The sequence below is a fragment of the Strigops habroptila genome, chromosome 9, assembly GCF_004027225.2.
Source record: "Strigops habroptila isolate Jane chromosome 9, bStrHab1.2.pri, whole genome shotgun sequence".
Taxonomy (NCBI): Eukaryota; Metazoa; Chordata; class Aves; order Psittaciformes; family Psittacidae; genus Strigops; species Strigops habroptila.
The window spans coordinates 10786993-10806494 of NC_044285.2; the positions used below are offsets into that span (position 1 = coordinate 10786993).

A 19502-nucleotide genomic window follows, 5' to 3' on the forward strand; every position below is an offset into this window, starting at 1 on the left:
GAAATTATAATTAAAGTTAAAACAAATAAATTCAAGCAACACAAAGAAATTAGAGATGTTAAAAGCAAAAAGAAGCAGAGCAAAATGGTAGAATAAAGTCACCTGCAACCGGAATACACCCAAAATACCATACAATTCTTGATAAGTCAAACCTTGTGGCTTAGATTTGGTCCACAGTTTATGAAGTAGTCCCATAAGGATGTTAGAACATAAATCTTGGTTTTGTAGTTCCATTGCATGGACATGCTGACTTTTGGAAAGTTCATCTTTAATATTCAATTTTCCATGTGAGCCGCTACAGTTGACTGCTGATGTCAAGTCGCCAGTTGACAAAGAGAACTTCATTTGGGGGTTGTTCTTCGATAAGTTGACAGTGGACTGGTGATCACATTTGTCAACTCTGCAGCTGTAGTTATCATTAGTGTCACTCTCATCATGAATAAAACCACAATTAACGTATCCTCCATTTTCAACACAAGGTTGGGTGAAAGCAAGGCAAGCAGAGCCAGAAGCAAGAGGATAAGAGCAGCTAATAACGACTGCAGGACATTCAGAATCTACTTTGTTATACTTACCCACGAATGCACCAAATTCTATATTATTATCTCCTTCTGCAGCCTTAGAGAAAACAGTCTCTTCATGCTTTGCTGAAGAATCCAGCTGACTTTTGTAACTGGGCCGAGATGGAGTACTAACAAAAAACTTAGCTGTTGGGGATGTTACATGTGGCATGCTGTTGGATGAATTGCCTAATTTTTTACTTCTACTAGTGGATTTCGAGGTCTCTGAAGCCTGTATTCGCTGGCGAAGTTCTGGAGGGGAAACAGCATTTGAAAATAAGGCACTGCCTGAGGAACCTGCCTCTTGAAAGTTTTTTTCTTCTCTTCGGGGAACCGGAGCTAACTCCTGACCAATTGTCTTATGTTGGGCGTCTTTTTCATCACGTAAAGGAATATTACAGAGTAAAGCATTATTATTTTCAAGGCCTCCTTGTGGAAAAGAACCAAAGACATTTCCAATGCTGTGCTTTTTCCACACCGAAGATCTTAGAGAGCCATCCTCAATGAGGTTTTGTGCCAAATGTTTTGAAATGCTCAATTCCCGGGTGATTTCATTATGAACCTTGCTAGCTTCTGAAGCTTTTTGTGCAGTCAGTGTTTTCAGAGTATCCACAGTCAGAGCAGAGAGATCCTGTAGGTGTCCAATCTGTGAATCTAAAGACTGTAATGACCGTTTTATGTAGTTGACACGATCACCAACTTCCTTTATCTGAATGCACATTTGTTCCACCCTAAGAAAAATCAAATTATGAAGGAGCTATGAAAGGTATTTTTCTCAATATGCAAAAGAAACATCTTTGCAACCCTTTCTGCCCGTTTAATGAGGAAAAAACTGCTGAAATTTCAAGATAGCATACACTACAGTATGTACATCTGTACATATTTGAATCACAAAATAAATAACAACAACAACAAAAAATCAAGAGGGCCTACAGCAATTTTTCAAATTTATTCAGTTTATTAAAGCATCATGACAAACTAAATATGATTGCCTCAGCTTACTGAGTGCTGCTACAGATCAGGAAGCATCAATCACATTATTAGTTTCTGCATAGTAACAGAAAGACATCATCTAAAGTTTGCATAAATACTTCTGTTCTTGAGCTGCATTTTGCCCCCCTTTAAGACATGTTAAAAACCTGAAAAAGTTCTAAGCTCCTACATTCAGCAATTTTATTTGTAAATATTCTACCTTTCAAATGTGACTCGAATCCTCTCCTCACTGCCAGAATGAAATTGATCATCCTTCTCATTGAAATACATCTCAACACACAGCTCTTCAAAATCATGAAGTTTCTTTTGATCTTCTTCTGTTAGGAAGAGTTCTAAACAGAGATTTAACAGTTAAGAAGACATGTATGTATTGAAGTTTTTATCCCTTTTTTAAATTTTAAAAGAATTTTCAATAAGAACAGAAATTTTCAGGAAAAAATATTCTTCACCCATTAACACTAACAGGAAATCTAATCTGGTTTTGTTTGATTTTGTCATAAATTAATTTTACTGGAGATTTCTAGGGGCTGTGCATTACACCATTCATAAAAACACTTTAACTTTGAACAGAAAGAGTCTTAACCAATATTAAAAACATGGAAAATTAAGACCTACTTTGACTTTCTTGAGAATGCACATTATAACCAAGAACATAGCACTTTTCTGACAGTTTGCTTTAATCATATCAAAAAAGTTACTGCCTTTTTTTGGATAATAACTGTTCATACTTGGCCCATCTGAAGTCTTGTCTGTCTTCCTTCTTTTACATATACAACAGAACAGGGAAGCCATGTGGCTAAGAATAATAAGTGGTGGAGGCAGAACAGGTTTTTCATGGTAGGCCATAATGAAATGATAGCGTTGATACTTCCACACAATGTTTGAAATTGCCTTGACTTGTAAATACACGTTGCTGAAAGGGAACAGAAGAAATATTAACACATCAAGGTGGCTTTTGGGGTGGTGGGAGGGGAGGTGGGGGTTGGCGTTTGGTTTTGGGGTTTTTTCTTTAAACAATCTTTAATTCTGAAGCTAGTTGAGTAAGAGAAAAAAGCAAATACTTGTTTTTTTTACTACAGATTATTTTAGTGAAAGTTGGAAACACATTCAAGAAAATATTAGGATCCAAAGCAAGGACAGGGTTAAAAAATTCTCATCTGGTAACATCTTAGTACCTTTCCTCAGAAATAAATTACACTGAGATAAAATTTCAAGCTTGCTAAACAAACAGATATTTCTAACTAAACCCAGGTTTTGCATCAGACCACATAAATTCTGCAGCCTGTCCCTCTTCAGTATTAATTCTTACGGTGAGCTTAGTTAGGTCTCACTGAGCGGCTTATTCCCACAAATCAAACGCAGAGAACTGTAAGACAATTTACTACAATTCAACTCAACCAACTAAAGAATGTTAAATGCATTTAGGAACAATAGCAAATATACAGATTAAGAAACAATTCTGTTTCTGAGAAAGTTACAAAATACTTTCGAATTCTCTTTAAACTTCCAATTCCCCAAGCCTCATAGATATGACATGTACCAGTCACATTACACATTTCTCTCTTTCTCACAGACTTGCAGTGACGAGGAGATGAAGACCAGCCTTAGAACCTGAACATACTTCCAGCAAATGGGATTGCTTTGAACTGGCATCAGTTCTTTTTATCTTGTCATTTTATTGCAGTGAAAAAGAAACTTATCAAAGCAAAAATTAACAGTTATCCATATACTTACTTGAAAAATGCAATAAGGAGATTAACCATAATTATGTACTGTACAAAGAGGTAGACAGCTTGAAGAAATGGAGTCAACCATGTTCCTGGGCCACAGAGATGAGCAACTTTTTCATCAGAATTATTTGCACATACTGTGTTGGGAAAAAGATACAGAGAAAAATACATACAACTTTTAGAACTCCCAGCAAACATAGATAGGGAAAAAATAAAAAAGGCCACTTATAAAGATTTCAACAACCAGCTATGACACACTGGTTCTACAATTCAAAATGTCTCCATGCATTTAGGAATATGGTAGAAAAATGCAGGAGACAACATTTCTGGTTAATGTTACAGTATAATCATATTACTGGATTTCAAAAAAGCATAATATAGCACCACAGCCAAAATTTTGGCATGACAAAAATCTTGCCAGGAATAGCCTTGTAAGAAATTACAATTAAGTGGAGTGTTCATTCTAAGCCATTGAAGCATTATAAAGGATAATGAAAAGTCAAGTCCAGAAGTTATACAGCTGCAACCCACGAAGAGACAATCCAATGAATAGAATCAGTGCCAACAATACTGGGTATTTCACTTCATAAAATTAAAATTTCATAAGACCTTGGGAAGACCTTATCAGAGTAAGTTTTCTCCTTACTTGCTTCAAAATTGCAGTGTCTTACCATCAATTTCATAGGCATACACTTCACCGAAAATCATCCAGTATGGATGAAACACAATATCTCTAGCAAGAGTCCAAGATGGTGACTCATGAGGATAAAGTATTGCCTTCCTGGGAACACCAAAACTAAGTAGTACAAGTGCCATAATTACCACAATGTAAAACATGTTGGCCACCTATTAATAAAAAAAAAAAAAAAAGTCAGTTAACCCAGAAGGTCATACTTATGATTTCACAACGTTAAACACTTTTAAAGTGACTGTGTAAGCTTGACAGGATTCTATGTATATAAGGAAAAGAGTCTGAGACACATTTCAGTCAGAAAATTTTGTTAAATAATAAACCCTGTAAAAAAAAACTCCCTTTTTCCTGTCCTTTCTTATAGTGTATTTATATCCTCTGCCAAAGGCAACTGAGAGTATTTTGTTTGTAACTCAAATATCTATTGTGGATGAGTGGAAGCTTATAAAGAGAAACATTCCTTCCTAAGTGCACTCAATAGCCGCACAAAACACAGATAGTTTTCCAAGGCCTGAAACACAGAGCCTATGCCTCTGGCAAGAAATCAAAGTGAGAAATGAGCAACTTGATGCCCTCATTTTTAAGGAATTACAGGATTCAACTTTGTACGAACTACTTTATAGGGGAAGAAAAACAAACAACCCTTCCACCTTCCTACATACAGTTCTCAAGCCTTAACATCTTTTAAAGATTTAGAATAGCTCACTGACAGTAAAACCAAGTTTTTTATTTTTAAATTTAAACAGTTTGAATATTTTTTGTGTGAGAAGATCAGAACAGAGCCACAGTCTATTCCCAGTTTTTTACAGCACAAAATACGAGGTGCTTTAGGACACAAAAGAAGTTAAAGTCTTGCAGTAGAGAGCACAAAGGCAAGAAAACCAAGACTATAAATACATCTCAGACCCAAAAGGGAAGCAATGTTAGATGAATCAAGAAAAAAAGGCATCATCATATTCATTCAAGTCTCTGACATCTAAGAACAAAACAGACTAGAGAAGGAAGATTCGACAGCTTTTTACAGATATGTTACAGAGGAAGCTCCATAATAAAGGAGGCCTTGTATCAGTGGTTGTTTTGAAACACATCAAGTTATATTCCAGGTAGCTAATTCTGCACACTGAGTTGCTGACATAGCAAACCAAGATAAGCAACCTTTTTCTGAATAGAACTTTAAGAAAAGTTGTAAATGGATGCAGCAAGAGAATATTTCAATCTGGGGAAAAAGAAAAAAATCAGTAACAAAAGTAGTACTTACCATTTTCCCAATCATCATAACATAAGGGCCAGCCTGTTGATTTACAGCTAGAAAATCCAGTAATCTCACATACCAAAAAATTATATTGAGACAGTATGTTATTCTTCCAGCAACAAAGACATAATTTTCTCTGTAAGTGTTTTCACCAAAATTGCCCTTTGCTCCAAATCTTAATGCGAACCCAATGAAGAAAGTGACAATGGCAACTGTGTCACTGATATTGAAGTAATCACTGAACCACACTTTAACCTTCTGATTAATCTTCCCAGCCTCTGACATAAATATCTGCAATAAAAATGAAAGTCATGCTCACATTCACTGCACAGGGACACTGAAATATATGAATCACTATCATTTTTATACTTGCAAAAATGAAATAGCTATTTAAAGAATAACTGGTTTACTCTGAGGAATACAAACCAGTGTTTTAACTGTGTCAGCTCCACGACAAGGACAAGGAGGATGTATGTTTCCTCCTGTTGAACAATTTATGAAGGAATTTTAGCTTTAGGGGGCATTTTTGGTTTGGTTGGTTGAGTTTTGTGTTTTTGCTTTTTCTTTTGAGGCAGTTGCTGTTACAGAAAAGAGCCCTTCTTTCTACGCGTTTGGTTGGGCCCAAGAAACCCAAAATTTCTGTCATCCCCAAATTCATATAAAACTTCCCAAAAGTTTCTTAGGTTCTCTCGTTTATAAACACAATTTAAAGCATACTGGTTTAATTGACAAAGAAAACTAAAAACCCAGATTGTTACAGGCTTACCTCACGAATTTTCTCAATTGCTGATGTGAAAATATAAGCAATAACAATCCACTCTTGAACGGACGGTAATTCTTCCATTTTTACAAGAACCACAAATGTGTAGAGCATGAGGAATCCTAAGTATGCCAACTAAAAAAAAGCAATGGAAATTATACATGTAATTTCTGAAGGGCTCTTTATAGATGTTCATGGACTCTTTTGATGTGGTATACAATAAAAGCTTCAAGTAGGATTATAGTACTATATTTACCCTTTTAAGCAGACAAGTAATTATTTATTAGGGGATAAAAACATTTTCTTCTTAGAAGAGGGAAAATAGCTGTAATAAGCTATTTAGTGTTAGCAAAGCTTTGTTCTTATTACAGCTAGTTTTCTTTTACACATATTTTAGAGTTTCTATTACAGTAATTTAAACAAAGCTGTGCATGAACACTTTAGCCTAATAAATGACTATAGAATTCCTGCTAGCAAGTGATGAAATTAATTACTCAGGATAGATGAAAAATGTTGATGCTAATTACTCTTAACAACAACAACAAAGTATTTCTCAAAGCCAACATCATGAACTTGAAAAAAAACCCCAAACCACGGAGCACTGCATGTGCATAAGCAGTGCTTCAAAACCAAGTACTTCTCATTTCCAGCTTAGCAAGGTAAGGGGGTTTTTGTTTGTTTTTTAAAAAAAAAAAAAGGGTTTAAACTTTGACTCCATTCACAGAGGTACATGTTGGGAAAAGAACCCAAAAGTCTGCTTTAGATTTCCAGATAAAATACACATTATACAGAAGAAAACTCACCGTATTAAACCAAAACTTCACAATTGGTGCATGATAAAATGCATAAAATTTCTGTGTAATTGGAAGTCTTTTAGGTTTTGCTGGAGTCTCCATATCATGCTTTTCTAAAGTACTGTCCAAGATCCTTATTTCTTTAAATACCTCCTAAAATGAAAGGACTGTTAACTTCACATACAGAAATACATGCTTTTGGACATTCATTTTAACTCTTGCTTTGATTTTAAAATATAATTATTTAAGTTATAAATATTGGTTTTAATATCTCCCCCTGCCTCACATTACCATAGGTATTTCATCTGCTGCACTCTGGAAGTTGTTTTCACTGTCATCCATTGCCATTTGATGTGCATCTTGAGATTGAGGAATATGTGACATTTCAGCCTTGGTCTTATATTCCAACAGCAATATAGCAGGAGGGAGTAAAATACTCAGTATCACCTAGAAAAGATGAAAACTAAGTGCCAATAGTTCACAGCTATATTAAAGTATCAGAATGAAATAACACAGAGAATATCCTCTGAAAATATATTATCCAAATTTCACTTGCGTATTTTTGAGGGAAGAAAAAAAAAAAATGTAGAAAATAATTAGTTGTTACTACTTATATACACACTGAAGAGGCTATGGATGATATATATACAATGTTCCTTAACGTGAAGATACAGCAAAGGGATAAATCAACAAATTCCAAAATTAAAAGTCACTAGATAGAATGTACTCCAAGCCTGAAGATCCAGAGATACTCTGTTTACACTCTGTTCATTAATCTACTCCCAAAAACCATGCAACTTTGTACTGCCAAGGTGTATTTAAGAAGCATATAGGAGGTTGTGGTTTTGTTGTTGAGGGATGATTTGGGGGTTTTTCTCCCCCCCCTCCCCTTTTCTTTTAATTAACTTATGGTAGAAAAATGAGCTAAGGTATGGATGAAGAGAGTAAGTGGAAGCTATTTATTGTGATTAGCCAGTTACAAAGCAAGCAAGCAAATGGTTAATCAGTTATCAAAGAAGATTTTAGTAGGTCACAAGTTAAATGGTGCTTGCAGATATTTTGTAGGAAAGTTTTATTTTGTTATTTTCCTGGCAACAATTAGGTTTTTGTACACCATCTCTAAGAAATAACCAACTCCCATTTTTCAATTGGTCTGTATCACAAAGAGCACCACTGGAAAACCTATCCCCGATTTGCCTACCCTTATTTCATTCTGTGCCCTGCTTTTGGTCGGTTTCTTCCTCCAAAATAGGATATACACAAAGCTTTTCTACATGAGGTCTTATGTGCTGCCTGTAAAAAGCCAAAATGCATTCTGTCTGTTAAGTTTTTTTACCACTATGTTTTTAGTAGTGGATTAGTATTCACATGATCTCTTTAAGCCTCTGATTAAAGCCTCTGATTACTTGCCTGGGTTTTGCCTTCTACATTTCTGTACCTTATTTGAAAAAATAAGAGTGTCAAAAGAAGAGTTTTCAATAAATACTTCCAGTTTTGATTATGTTATAGAAGACTCTTTTACAGGATTTCTTAACATAAGTTATAGTTGTGAAAGCTTTATACTAATAGCAGTTAAACACATGCTTTCATTCCATTTAAACATGATTTCCGTTTATCCTTTTCACACCAATAAACTGTGACAATGCTTACTTTGTACCATGAGTTCTTCCTCATGTTCAGCCTTCCCATCCACATATCTGACAACAACATCTGTGTACAAGTATGTGCTACAAATGGACGAAGCCTTGATGACACTGCTAGCTTCAAACAAGTCGAGTTGCTCCAATTTTTAAGCTCATAGGTTAGCAATTTCATTGCCATAGTTTCATCTTGTCGGAAGGACTGTTCTAACAGTTCAACTGCCAGTTGACCAAACTCGCTAGAATGAAGACAAACCAACAAAAAAAAAAATATAGTATCTACAGAAATGACCCTGATCTTAGGTTGAAATTTCTTGTACAGTCAAATTCCCAGTATCACAACTTGAAGGGACTATTACCTGTCCCTTCTGTACAGATACACTGAAAACTAATTTGTAACTACAATGTGCAAATCTGTGACTTCTATTAAAGCCATATGCAGGTTACAAACAGCTGTTAAAACATGCAAGAAAATTAAACGGAAGTAAGTAAATGGCACATTCGGTATCATTTCAATTTAACTATAAATCCTGACTTGTAACAGCTCTCAAGGGAGAGCAATATCTAATGTAAAAATTCTACAGAGTGCCACTTAATTCTTTTTGCAAACAGGAATTACCTTCAAGCGTGCCAATACAACAGTCTGGGGTTTGTTCTTATATAGCCACTATTTTTATTGTAAATTTCAAGACAAGATTGTTAACAATATAAATGTAATTTACTTGGAATACTGTTTCAGTTCTTCTGAAGTATCATCAACAAGGTCACTTTGTTTTGCTTCATATGCCATTGAACGGTACACTTTGCAAGCCACTAAGGCTTTTGCCATAGACTCTTCCCCATGCTGCCAGAAGAAGAGGGCCATCTTCTGCCTCTTCATTAACACCGCCCAAAGTAAAAGCTCATTGAGAGGATAAGCAAAACGTCTTGTTTCAGGATCATCTATGTCTACTATTTCATCTTTGGTTCTTTTCTTTTTTCCCTCTTCCGCACCAGTGTCAATCTTTAAAATAAAATCACAAAGTCACATTTTAAATCTCTGAACTTGGTCATTACATAACTTGAAATAAAATGCTTAGTGATCCAATACCAAATTATATATAATTATAAAAAGAAAAAAGAACTTGCAAAGACTTGAAAAGCAGCTGGAACTTTTCTTCAAAAATTTCAGTTGAGTCCAACTCATTTTAGTAACTGGGAGACTGAAATACTTTGATTTATAGATCAAAAGCAAAGCAGTTAACTAGTATAACTACATACAAATGAGGAAACTCATGGAGACTGCTTACAGTAACATACAGTCAAATCTTGCTCCATCTACAAGATATGTGACTCCCACCCCCATTACTAGAACTATGCCAAAAATAAGCTTTTTCCTCCCTAACTTATCAAAGCTTATCCAGAAGACTACTATACAGAACAATAAACACTCTCTACAGAATCCTCTAAGCATGCTAGACAATTTATAAACAAGTACAAAAACCAGGCTGAAATTCCAGCTTTTTAAGCCAGTACTCACATTTCAGTGGCACCTGGATTTAAACCAGGTTCTCCACTTCTGACTGCTCAAAATAGACTCCCCCATGTTCCCTTCCAACACCCATACCTTTGGTTTGTATGGCTGCGCTGTTTTGATGAAGTGATTATGACGCATTTTTTCTTTCTTGTCTGCCCTGTTACCAAAAGGCTCATGGCTTTTACACATCTGAGGAGTAGTATTTGAAGGATTTCGCCCAGATCGCTGCAAGAAGAATAAGGGGTCAGGGTTTGGTTTGGTTACTCTTACCTAGTAAGCATTACAGAATAATCTGTTTATAGCTAGATACTTAGTTGAGCAATTAAACGGTTGCTGCGCTACTGAAACAGCAAGGAACTTACATTAACAACAACCACCAGAATTTCTATTTAACAAGTTGTTTGTTATGTTTTGCTTTGTTGTTTTTGTTTTGCTTTTAAGAAGTCACAAAGTAAACAGTTACACCTGTTGCTTTACAAGAAGCCAAGATACCTGCATCCCAAGTCTGGTAAATCTGCATGTTTAGTGCCCATTCTTCCCCTGTGAGTAGGGAAAGTGGGAATAACAAAAAAGGAATTTAGATGTGTTAGAATAAGCAGCAGGAGAACAAAACTTTTTGTTTGTCCTCAATGCCAAAACAGCTACCAGCTGCCCTCATAGGCCTTACTATTACCAGTCCACTGACTAGAAGAACAAAACAGTATGAATCCAATTTTTCTCCAAAACGCATAGGCTTTTTTTAATTGAGAAGACATGAATCAGCATGCCCTGTTATCCAACTGCCACATACCCGATTATTCCCGCTGAGACTATTGTATATCGCTCTAAAACGTTTTCTTGTATACGTGCATCTATAGGTTCCTCCCATCAGATATTCAATAACCAGCCCCACGTCAATCAGGTTGATTTTATATCCTGGGGGAAGATTTCCCTAGGAATACAAAAGGCATTTTTAGTTTTTCAAATTATAATCTTGAAGAAATTAAGCCTTTCATGACTTAAAAAAATAACCTATATGGCTCCATATTTATGAGTTTCAAAAAAGACAAGGTGATAGCTTCTTTTTCGCATGATCTCCCCTAGCAGAGTAGATGTTCATCTGAGGAGGGGGACACAACCAGGAGGGATGAGGGACTGGGGGACAGAACACAACAGACAACTTTTTTTGTCTATTGTTTTAACAGCCAAAATTACTCCTAGCTGGGAGTACCAGCTTTCAATCCCCCCAAGAAGGAAAACATTCATAAGTAAGATGAAAAAGACAACACTCATCAGGTTTAACACCTTTCTGGCATCAGAGCACTAAGTATACAACAGCAAATGTTGTAAACAACAGAATGTCTGCAGAGGTATCTTATTACTTACAATAAAACCTAATTGATAAACCCAAGGTTAAATTAACAGTGAAACATAAGAAATCATTAAAAAAATTAACTTTGGTAGTTTGACAGATTTTTACATTCACAGCATACCTGTTTGACATCCCGAACAAGATGAAAGAGTGTTGGGTTAGTTGGGCCTTGTTTCTTTATGAAAGAAGAAAAAGAAAGTGGGGGGGGGGGAAATTTGGAATGAGAAATTAGAGTGCAATTACAACATGAGAAGATTACAGTAGAAGCCAAATACTTATGCATGTTGGCTCAAAAAAAAAAAAACCAAAAAAAAAAACCAAAAAACACCAAACCAACTCAAAACCCCCTAGTTTTCAAACAGTAGCCATCAAATAAATGCAAATATTTCAAACGACTGCATTAGCTATAGACTATTTCCCTTTTTGTTGCATTTTACTTCCATTTTAATTTGAGACATAATTAATACACCCATACTTTGTCCACAAAGGGGAAGAAAACCCCACCAGAATGCAAACAGCAGCATTATGGGGTTCTTCTATTATTAAAAAATGTAATATTATAGAGACAAGTTTTAACAAACAAACATTTTAATTTACAGGAACACATAGAGAGTGATATTAACCTTTACAGTGTTGCAGGATTCACAGTAAAAGCTCCCTTGCTTTTTAGATTTTTAGTCTGAATATTCCCTCTTTTTACCAAAGCGGATTTTTCTTCTTTCTCTGATTTCCTGTGAGTGCATGAACTGTTACACTTTTTGACACCTAGCTCCCATACAGAACTCAATCAAAAGCACATCAAGCGTGTAAAAGCAACACCATAAAATGTTAATTAAAAATAAAAAGCAAAAGCTGATCACATGGGCTCTTTTACAGAGCTTCATTAGCTAAAGAATACCTTGTTTTTCCCTTTTTTTTTCTTCTTCAAAAGGAGATAATGAGAATGCTAATGTAAGCCCGAGTCCCATTTGTGTACTACTCACATTAAGCATCTAACAGGACAAAACAAAAAACCTTCCACCAAGAAGTAGCTAATGTTATACAAAACTACCTCAAAATTCTTAAATCAACACCTACAGCAACAAAATTTTTCTAAGTAATACTTGTAACTATGCAGGTTCGAAAAATAAATTATTTTTACAACTATTACGTTCATATCAGCTGCTATAGATGGAACTCATCTTATGAAACTCTAACTATACTATCTATAGACCTCATATTTTGTGCACAACTTTCACCCATCTGACTTTCTCTTGTTCTCTTCCCCACTGTGATTTCCATATTTCATATGCTCCACAACAAGGCTGCAATTTTCCTTTAGCATCCATCCCCAACATCAAACACAGATTAACATCCTGCTGACAGACTATATTTGTGGTACCATTTCTGGACAGCCAGAAAGCAGCTGCGGCACTACAAAGCAGCCAGACGGCACACACTTCTCATCTCTAACCTCATGAGAGAGCCTTCACTACCAACACCCCATGGCTTTCAGACTGGTGCACACTGAGCAACTAAAAAGCTGTTCTAAAAGTAGCTTAAAAAGCAATCATTCACTTACTGTGTTATAAAGTTCTTCCAGCCTGGGAATTGTAAGAAATTTGTGCATGCTTACTCCGTTTTCAATCAGAAGTTTCACAAATGCAACTCTATCCATCACAAGGGCATCTAACATAGCCTGTTCCAGAGAGCCGACCTACAACAAATACGTAACAAGGTAGAGCCTGGAGAGAACCAGCAAAATGGGGCATCACAAAAGTAAGTGCGCTTAGATTACACTAATGAGATCGACCTCATTCACTTACAGGGCTAGGGAAACCTTGTATGCCAAGAACTACAAAGATGCCATCCTTGGTTCAGAAAATCCCCTGAACTTGACACAATTACAGATTGAGAGAGTATTCTGAAGATTTAATCAGCAAGTTTTATATTCTTCCCATTGGCATCTCCTACTGACACAGTACATGTGACTAAGCAGACATTTGGTTTAACATAGTTAAGCTGTTCTCATAGATTGATACTGGAGAAAACAAAAATACATAAAATATTTAAAGCCCAATTTGCTTCAGAGACAAATGCTCAGAACCATCATTGCTACCAACAAGCCTTATTATAGTTTGTTTTGACTTTTGACTGCACATTCGTGTAAGATTGTTTTATTTTTACAGTAACATGGGAAAAAGGCAAGATGCACAATGCAGTTTTCAAACTAATTTGCAGACTACAAGAAAGAGACATTTTGTCCTCCCCTTCAAAAGACACTGCAGTGCTGCCAACAGAGCATTTTGCTAGATGATTCTTAAGAACTTCTTATGATGATGCAACTGTAAGGAAGAAAGAGCATCTGACCAACATGAATTCAGCTTCCACCTTTTGCAAGGTTTTTTCTCCCCTAGTCATTCAGAACACTTTGCACATTTCTAAGATTTTTGGACCATTTGCAATACACAAAACAGCTGCAGGACTGTGCAGTATGCAAAAATTATTGTCCTCAAAATGAACGTGCCAGTATTCTGCAGTCTCTCTTTACAAAAGTGAAAAGATTCATTCTTTACAGTAAACTGAGTTTCTCTCTTTTAGAAAATACCATTGTGCTTAAACCCGACTATTACATACCAGCCATTGCTGCCCATAAACAAAAACATGATTTTTGGCTATGTCAACTCTATCCCACGCGAGTGTAAGAACAAGCTGGTCAAATGCAGATGCATTCGTGCCTTAAGAAGCAAAGACAATGAGAGAAAAAAAGTAATTAAAATGCAAGATAATAAACTTTTTTTTCCTAAAAAGGCCAAATCAAGCAATCCACCACAAAGCTATACAGTATATTTCATTATTTATGACACAGTAGGGTATTACACAATGTGAAAACATAGTAGATAATTATTTGCTTAAAAACTAAAGATTTCTGCAGAATATAGTATTTTATAAATACTCCATCATATAAACACTAAACAATAGCTCTTAAAATTAAAAGTCTCACCTTTTAACAATGCTGTAAGTATTGCAACATCAATGTCCTGATGTTCATCTGACCCAATATGAAAAACTGTGATCTGTCCAAAAGAGTAAAATGGGGAAAACATATTTTTGAAGTTATTTTCAGGCAAAGGTGATTGGCTCCAGTCTTTTACGTCAGGAACTGAAATACATTAACAAGTCACCTTATCTTTGATGCAATTTAAACCTATGCCTGATTTAAACTTAGCTTTAGTGTGCACTCGTTTTGTTTTCCTAACTGCGTGCCACACAAGGCAATCCTTTACGAGAAAAAGCATAGCAGAAACCCTTTACACTCTTCAATCAATTTAAACATCTTTTCCCACTAAAATTACAATTTTCTATTGTCTATAAACACCACACAGTACTGTCTACCCCTCCAGTTCTATGAGATTAACCTGCCTGCAAACATGTTTAACCAAATATGACAATTTCAAACCTCAAAACAGCACAACATGATGTCCAAATGAAAACCAGTACCTGAACTCAGGCTACGTATAAAGCTCTATAAAGTGCTTTTGCTTTAAGTTAGCAGTCACAGTGCAGACATAATTAAAAGATACATAAAAAGGGGGGGGGGGGTGTCTGCAAAAAAAAGTCCCAAGGTTTCCAAAAATCAAAGCAAGGGGAAAAAAAAAAAAAAAAAAAAAAAAAAAAAAAAAGGAGGACAGCAGCCCAAATACAAAATCCATACACACTATAAACAAGACAAACAAACCAGAATCCTGTCATATGAAAAGAAACAGGCTTGGAAACAACAAACTTAGACTGCCAGCAATAATGTCAAGAATTAAATCTCTCTTAGCCATGAGACAAAAGTATACATGAAAACTGTATTTGTCTATCTTCTATAACTGGAAGATCCACTATGTCCAGAAAGGATTTTCTTAATTACTCTTGATCATACATAACACTGAAATACAACTTAATATTATACCCACAAATGCATGCACCTTGCACAAAAAAAAATTTTATATATATATATATATATATATATATATATATATATATATATATGGCAAGATCTACTTACAAGTTCTTTTTTTTTCATGCATTCCAGCAGTGTCTGAAACAAGTGAACTGCTTCACTCTGACCAAAGTTAAATGTCTTCTTGATGGTTGAAATGATTTCAGGCTCAGCACCCTCAGGAACATTCCTGAGATTGCAACAAACAAACAAACAAACAAACAGGAAAACACACTGTTATACATGAACAGTAAGAACACCACCACATGCAACTAGTTGCAACATGTCCATGCAAAGTCCTGATATCTATAAGCTTATTACTGGTTCAGTGGCAAAACCTTGGGTAACCTTTAGACACAAACATAAGTTGCTCAATCTACAACTTTCTACTACTACCTCAAAGAAGTAACTCAGCTTCTTTGCCCTTCCTTCCCATACCCAGTTCTGTGATACTCACAACTAAAAGATATTGACACAAAATATCAAGTACTCACTCCTCTGATGAATATGACCTGCTTCTGATCTTACTATGGACAAAGCTGTTTGGTTTACTGCTACATTAGATCCCTGCCTTCTGGTTCCAAGGCAACCCCTGTAACAAGGACCCAATATGTTTAAGGATTTATGCAAGTCTCACAACTAAGTAGAAATCACTAAGTATTGTGGAGCCTAAGCACATCCCTTTTATTATTTGAAACTCTGCTTAAAACAGACAACTTTTTTCTACACTAAACAGAAACGTGTAAAAAGCCCAGCTTTAAGACTACTCAAAGAAACAATATAGAAACTCTTTCTGATCCTGTGCTGGTTTTGGCTGAGGTAGAGTTAAATTTCTTCATAGTAGCTGGTGCGGGGCTGTGTTTTGGATCTGTGCTGGAAACAGTGTTGATTACACAGGGATGTTTTTCTACTGCTGAGCAGTGCTTACACAGCCAAGGCCTTTTCTGCTCCTCACACCACCTTACCAGCAAGTAGGCTGGGGGTGCACAAGGAATTAGGAGAGGACACAGCCAGGACAGCTGACCCCAACTGACCAAAGGGATATTCTACACCATATGATGTTGTGCTCAGCATATAAAGCTGGAGGAAGTAGGAGGAAGGGGCAGCATGTTCAGAGTGATGGTGTTTGGAGCCCGGCTTTCCTGGAGATGGCTGAACACCTGCCTGATGATGGGAAGTGGTGAATGAATTCCTTGGTTTGCTTTGCTTGCATGTGAGGCTTTACCTATTAAACTGTCTTTATCTCAACCTACGAGCTGTCTCACTTTTACCCTTCCGATTCTCTTCCCCATCCCACTGGTGGGGGAGTGAGCGAACAGCTGGGGTTAAACCAGGACAGATCCCTTTTCAGGAAAGTTACTACTATGCAACAGCTAACTGCATGAAAATATTTCCATTCAATGTAGTCAAGCAGTATCTTCAAGCAGTTTGGTAACATACCACTCTCTATGTTATTCTCACATGTCTGGAAGGTCCGGTCAGCTCTGACTTGCGTTGAGTAAAACTCTGTTGCGCACCCTTAACAGTCTCATTTATCATTGAAGTTAGTGTGGCCGAGTTAAAATCTGAAGCAGAGCATTTAAAGTGACAGTTGGGTCCTCTAGTTACAATGGTGTAACAAAACCATTGCACATAACTGAAGTTAAACACGAGATGCTTCCCCTAATTTAGGATACAGGTGTGTAGACTTTCCTATCCTTTTTGTAAGTGTTGCTCAAGCAAGCATACGCTACAGAATTTGGCACAACTGGTACAAAGTACGTGGGAGGAAACTAGAACTATAAGTTTTGGTCTTTAGCCGGAGCTATTATTGCAGCCAACCTAGAAAGCTGCATCACAGGCAAGGTTACACTCCCTGCTTTTAGCCTTTGTCCTTCCACAGAAAAAGCACTTGTATAAATTCATTCAGGAATGATCTCAAAAGCCATTTGCACATGACTGATAGTTCATATCTAGATAGGACTTACCCTCCTTCCTCTGTTTGCTTGTGAACATATGCCAATATATCTGCAGCTCTACCAGTTCCTTCGCAGACTACCACTGGCACTGGAGGACTTTCTTGAAGGAAGTCTAAAACCGTGAGTATGACATTGGGGCCACCTTCAAATACAAGTGCCACCACAGGCACACCCTGGCCAATTCCTATAAAGGTGCAAATAAATAATAAAAAAGACAATGTTGTAAGTATATCAGGAATGCTAAGATTGATTTTACACATTTAATAAATCAAGTGTCCCCCCTTAGATTGAAAAAAAATTAAAATGCTGCCTGCCAGACATTTAAGCTGGTGCTAATGCACAGCTTCAAGCACTGTTTATACTTTGGGCTGAGGGGAAAATACTGCAAAGAAGCTGATAAATACAATGGAATACAGTCTACAAAACAGAAGAGATTATTCATAGATATTCATATTCCTGAAGTAATGCAGAAAAGTGAACATTTTTCTTTAGGGAATTCCCCTTCCACCTTCCCCACAAACAGTTTCCAAAGATGACAACATGCATACAATTTGCACAGTTACACGGAAACTCTCTACTGACAGGGAGTATTGCAAAAGCTTTCCTAGAAGAGAAAAAAACCTAACTGCTCCATAGTTGGGAACACGCCAAGTCACAGTTTCTTTGCACAAACACAGATGACGTTTTACAAACTCAACTGCCCTATTATGAAACTGCAAGTCATCAGTGTCAAAACCACGAGTCAATCAGACTACTCAGTCCTGACAACATACTAACAACTCAAGTGACGGACATTTGCTTTATCAAAGCAAAATTGACAACTTTATTCAAAAGAACTCTCCTCACTGGTCCCAGAGAAATCTTAAACCTACCAACAATATCCAGGGCAAAAAGCAGCAGTTGAAATTTACAAATAATCATTCAGACTTGAAACAACAGACTGATTTTTCTGTTTTCTCATTCAGGAGTTTGGTGGAAGTATCTTTTTCATTAAAGCATAGTAACACTCAGCCCTCAGGCATCAGAATTACTTACTTGCATGGATCCGTTGCAAATTAATTGTTTTTTCCAGTTCTCTCCGCAATTTAACTTCTGCTCCATACTTTCCAACTGTTCCATCATCAACCAGAATGAAATGGGAATGGAGGTTATTTAGGACGTTCAGTTTACTTAATGGGTTTAACAAGGTTTGATATGGAGCAACCACCTAAGTATAAGCACACAACAACGTTCTTTACTTGTAAAGATTCACATTTGTTTCTGTGAAACTTCACCTTTTGTCTAGACACAAGAATTGGTGGCTTAATAAGAAGCACATATAAGCATGCCTTGGGTCAGGATACACCAACAGCTGTAGGTCTTAACTTTGTGCAGGAAAGCAGGTAACAATCACAAAAGGATTCTGTTCAGAAGAATAACAGAGAAAAGATCCTTTGAAAAGATGTCTTTAGGGAAAACCTGTGGCTGGTTTTCCCCTAAAGTAGCATTGAAGACCCTGCATCAAATTTTTTCAACTTATCCTATGCAAATGCGTATTCTCTGTAATACATTAGCATTTTTGTTACTTGATTCAGTAATATCAGAGGGGTAGGGAAGAAGGCTTAAGTACTTGAGTACAATCTCCTCCTCTAGCGCATTTGCATTTTGCAACTTGTTTACACTGATGATCTTGCATAACTCTCAGATGTGAATGTATCCTCATAGTAAAGCAATTATTCCAACGATGCAGAGCAAGTGAAAACACACGCTTGAGCAGATTTGTCAAAAAATAAGTAAATCATTATTTTAATTAGGTAATTTATCCTTACATCTCTTCCAACAAGGTCATTTCTGTTTTCAATCACTCCCCAAGGAGCAATCCCAATAGTGCAAATCTTTCGAGATGATCTGGAAGCATGTTCTCTTAAAGCATCACCAACATGTTTTGCAACACCTGTTTGTACACGAACAGATTTCAATATATTGAATGCCACATCTTATCAAGAAATACAACTGTTCTACTAGTTAACTGGGCCTTCAAGGATCTGGGAACTTATTTGACACAACACCAAGGAAAAAGCACCATACTACATCTACTAGAAGGAAACAAAGTACTGATATTATGTATCAGTAATTGAACAAAATAAACATTTGCCTAGTGAGAACTAAACAGTTTCCAGTACATTACTGTACTTGGTTTAATTGCATTAGTTTCACCTCTTGCAGTTTCAAAAACAAATAAAACAACCTCCCAAACAAAAACCCAAAAAGCCCCCAAAACCCAACCTTCCACCTTTGTGTTATATCTCTT

General features: G+C 36.4%; 1 protein-coding gene across 1 annotated transcript in view; it reads right to left on the bottom strand.

Moving 5' to 3' along the window:
* The window catches only part of TRPM7 (transient receptor potential cation channel subfamily M member 7), a 58802-nt gene that overhangs the window by 12541 nt on the left and 26759 nt on the right, over window positions 1-19502 (bottom strand). The window contains exons 6-26 of the mRNA XM_030498149.1: window positions 19021-19145; window positions 18248-18419; window positions 17222-17396; window positions 15321-15444; window positions 14271-14343; window positions 13904-14004; window positions 12849-12983; window positions 11409-11462; window positions 10727-10867; window positions 10027-10161; window positions 9143-9423; window positions 8431-8659; window positions 7072-7227; window positions 6790-6933; window positions 5993-6121; window positions 5233-5517; window positions 3955-4129; window positions 3288-3420; window positions 2282-2466; window positions 1753-1885; window positions 576-1291 (exon numbers count right to left, since the gene is read on the bottom strand). Of these exons, the coding sequence (XP_030354009.1) occupies window positions 576-1291; window positions 1753-1885; window positions 2282-2466; window positions 3288-3420; window positions 3955-4129; window positions 5233-5517; window positions 5993-6121; window positions 6790-6933; window positions 7072-7227; window positions 8431-8659; window positions 9143-9423; window positions 10027-10161; window positions 10727-10867; window positions 11409-11462; window positions 12849-12983; window positions 13904-14004; window positions 14271-14343; window positions 15321-15444; window positions 17222-17396; window positions 18248-18419; window positions 19021-19145 (3801 nt within the window). The remainder of the gene's footprint in view (window positions 1-575; window positions 1292-1752; window positions 1886-2281; window positions 2467-3287; window positions 3421-3954; window positions 4130-5232; window positions 5518-5992; window positions 6122-6789; window positions 6934-7071; window positions 7228-8430; window positions 8660-9142; window positions 9424-10026; window positions 10162-10726; window positions 10868-11408; window positions 11463-12848; window positions 12984-13903; window positions 14005-14270; window positions 14344-15320; window positions 15445-17221; window positions 17397-18247; window positions 18420-19020; window positions 19146-19502) is intronic.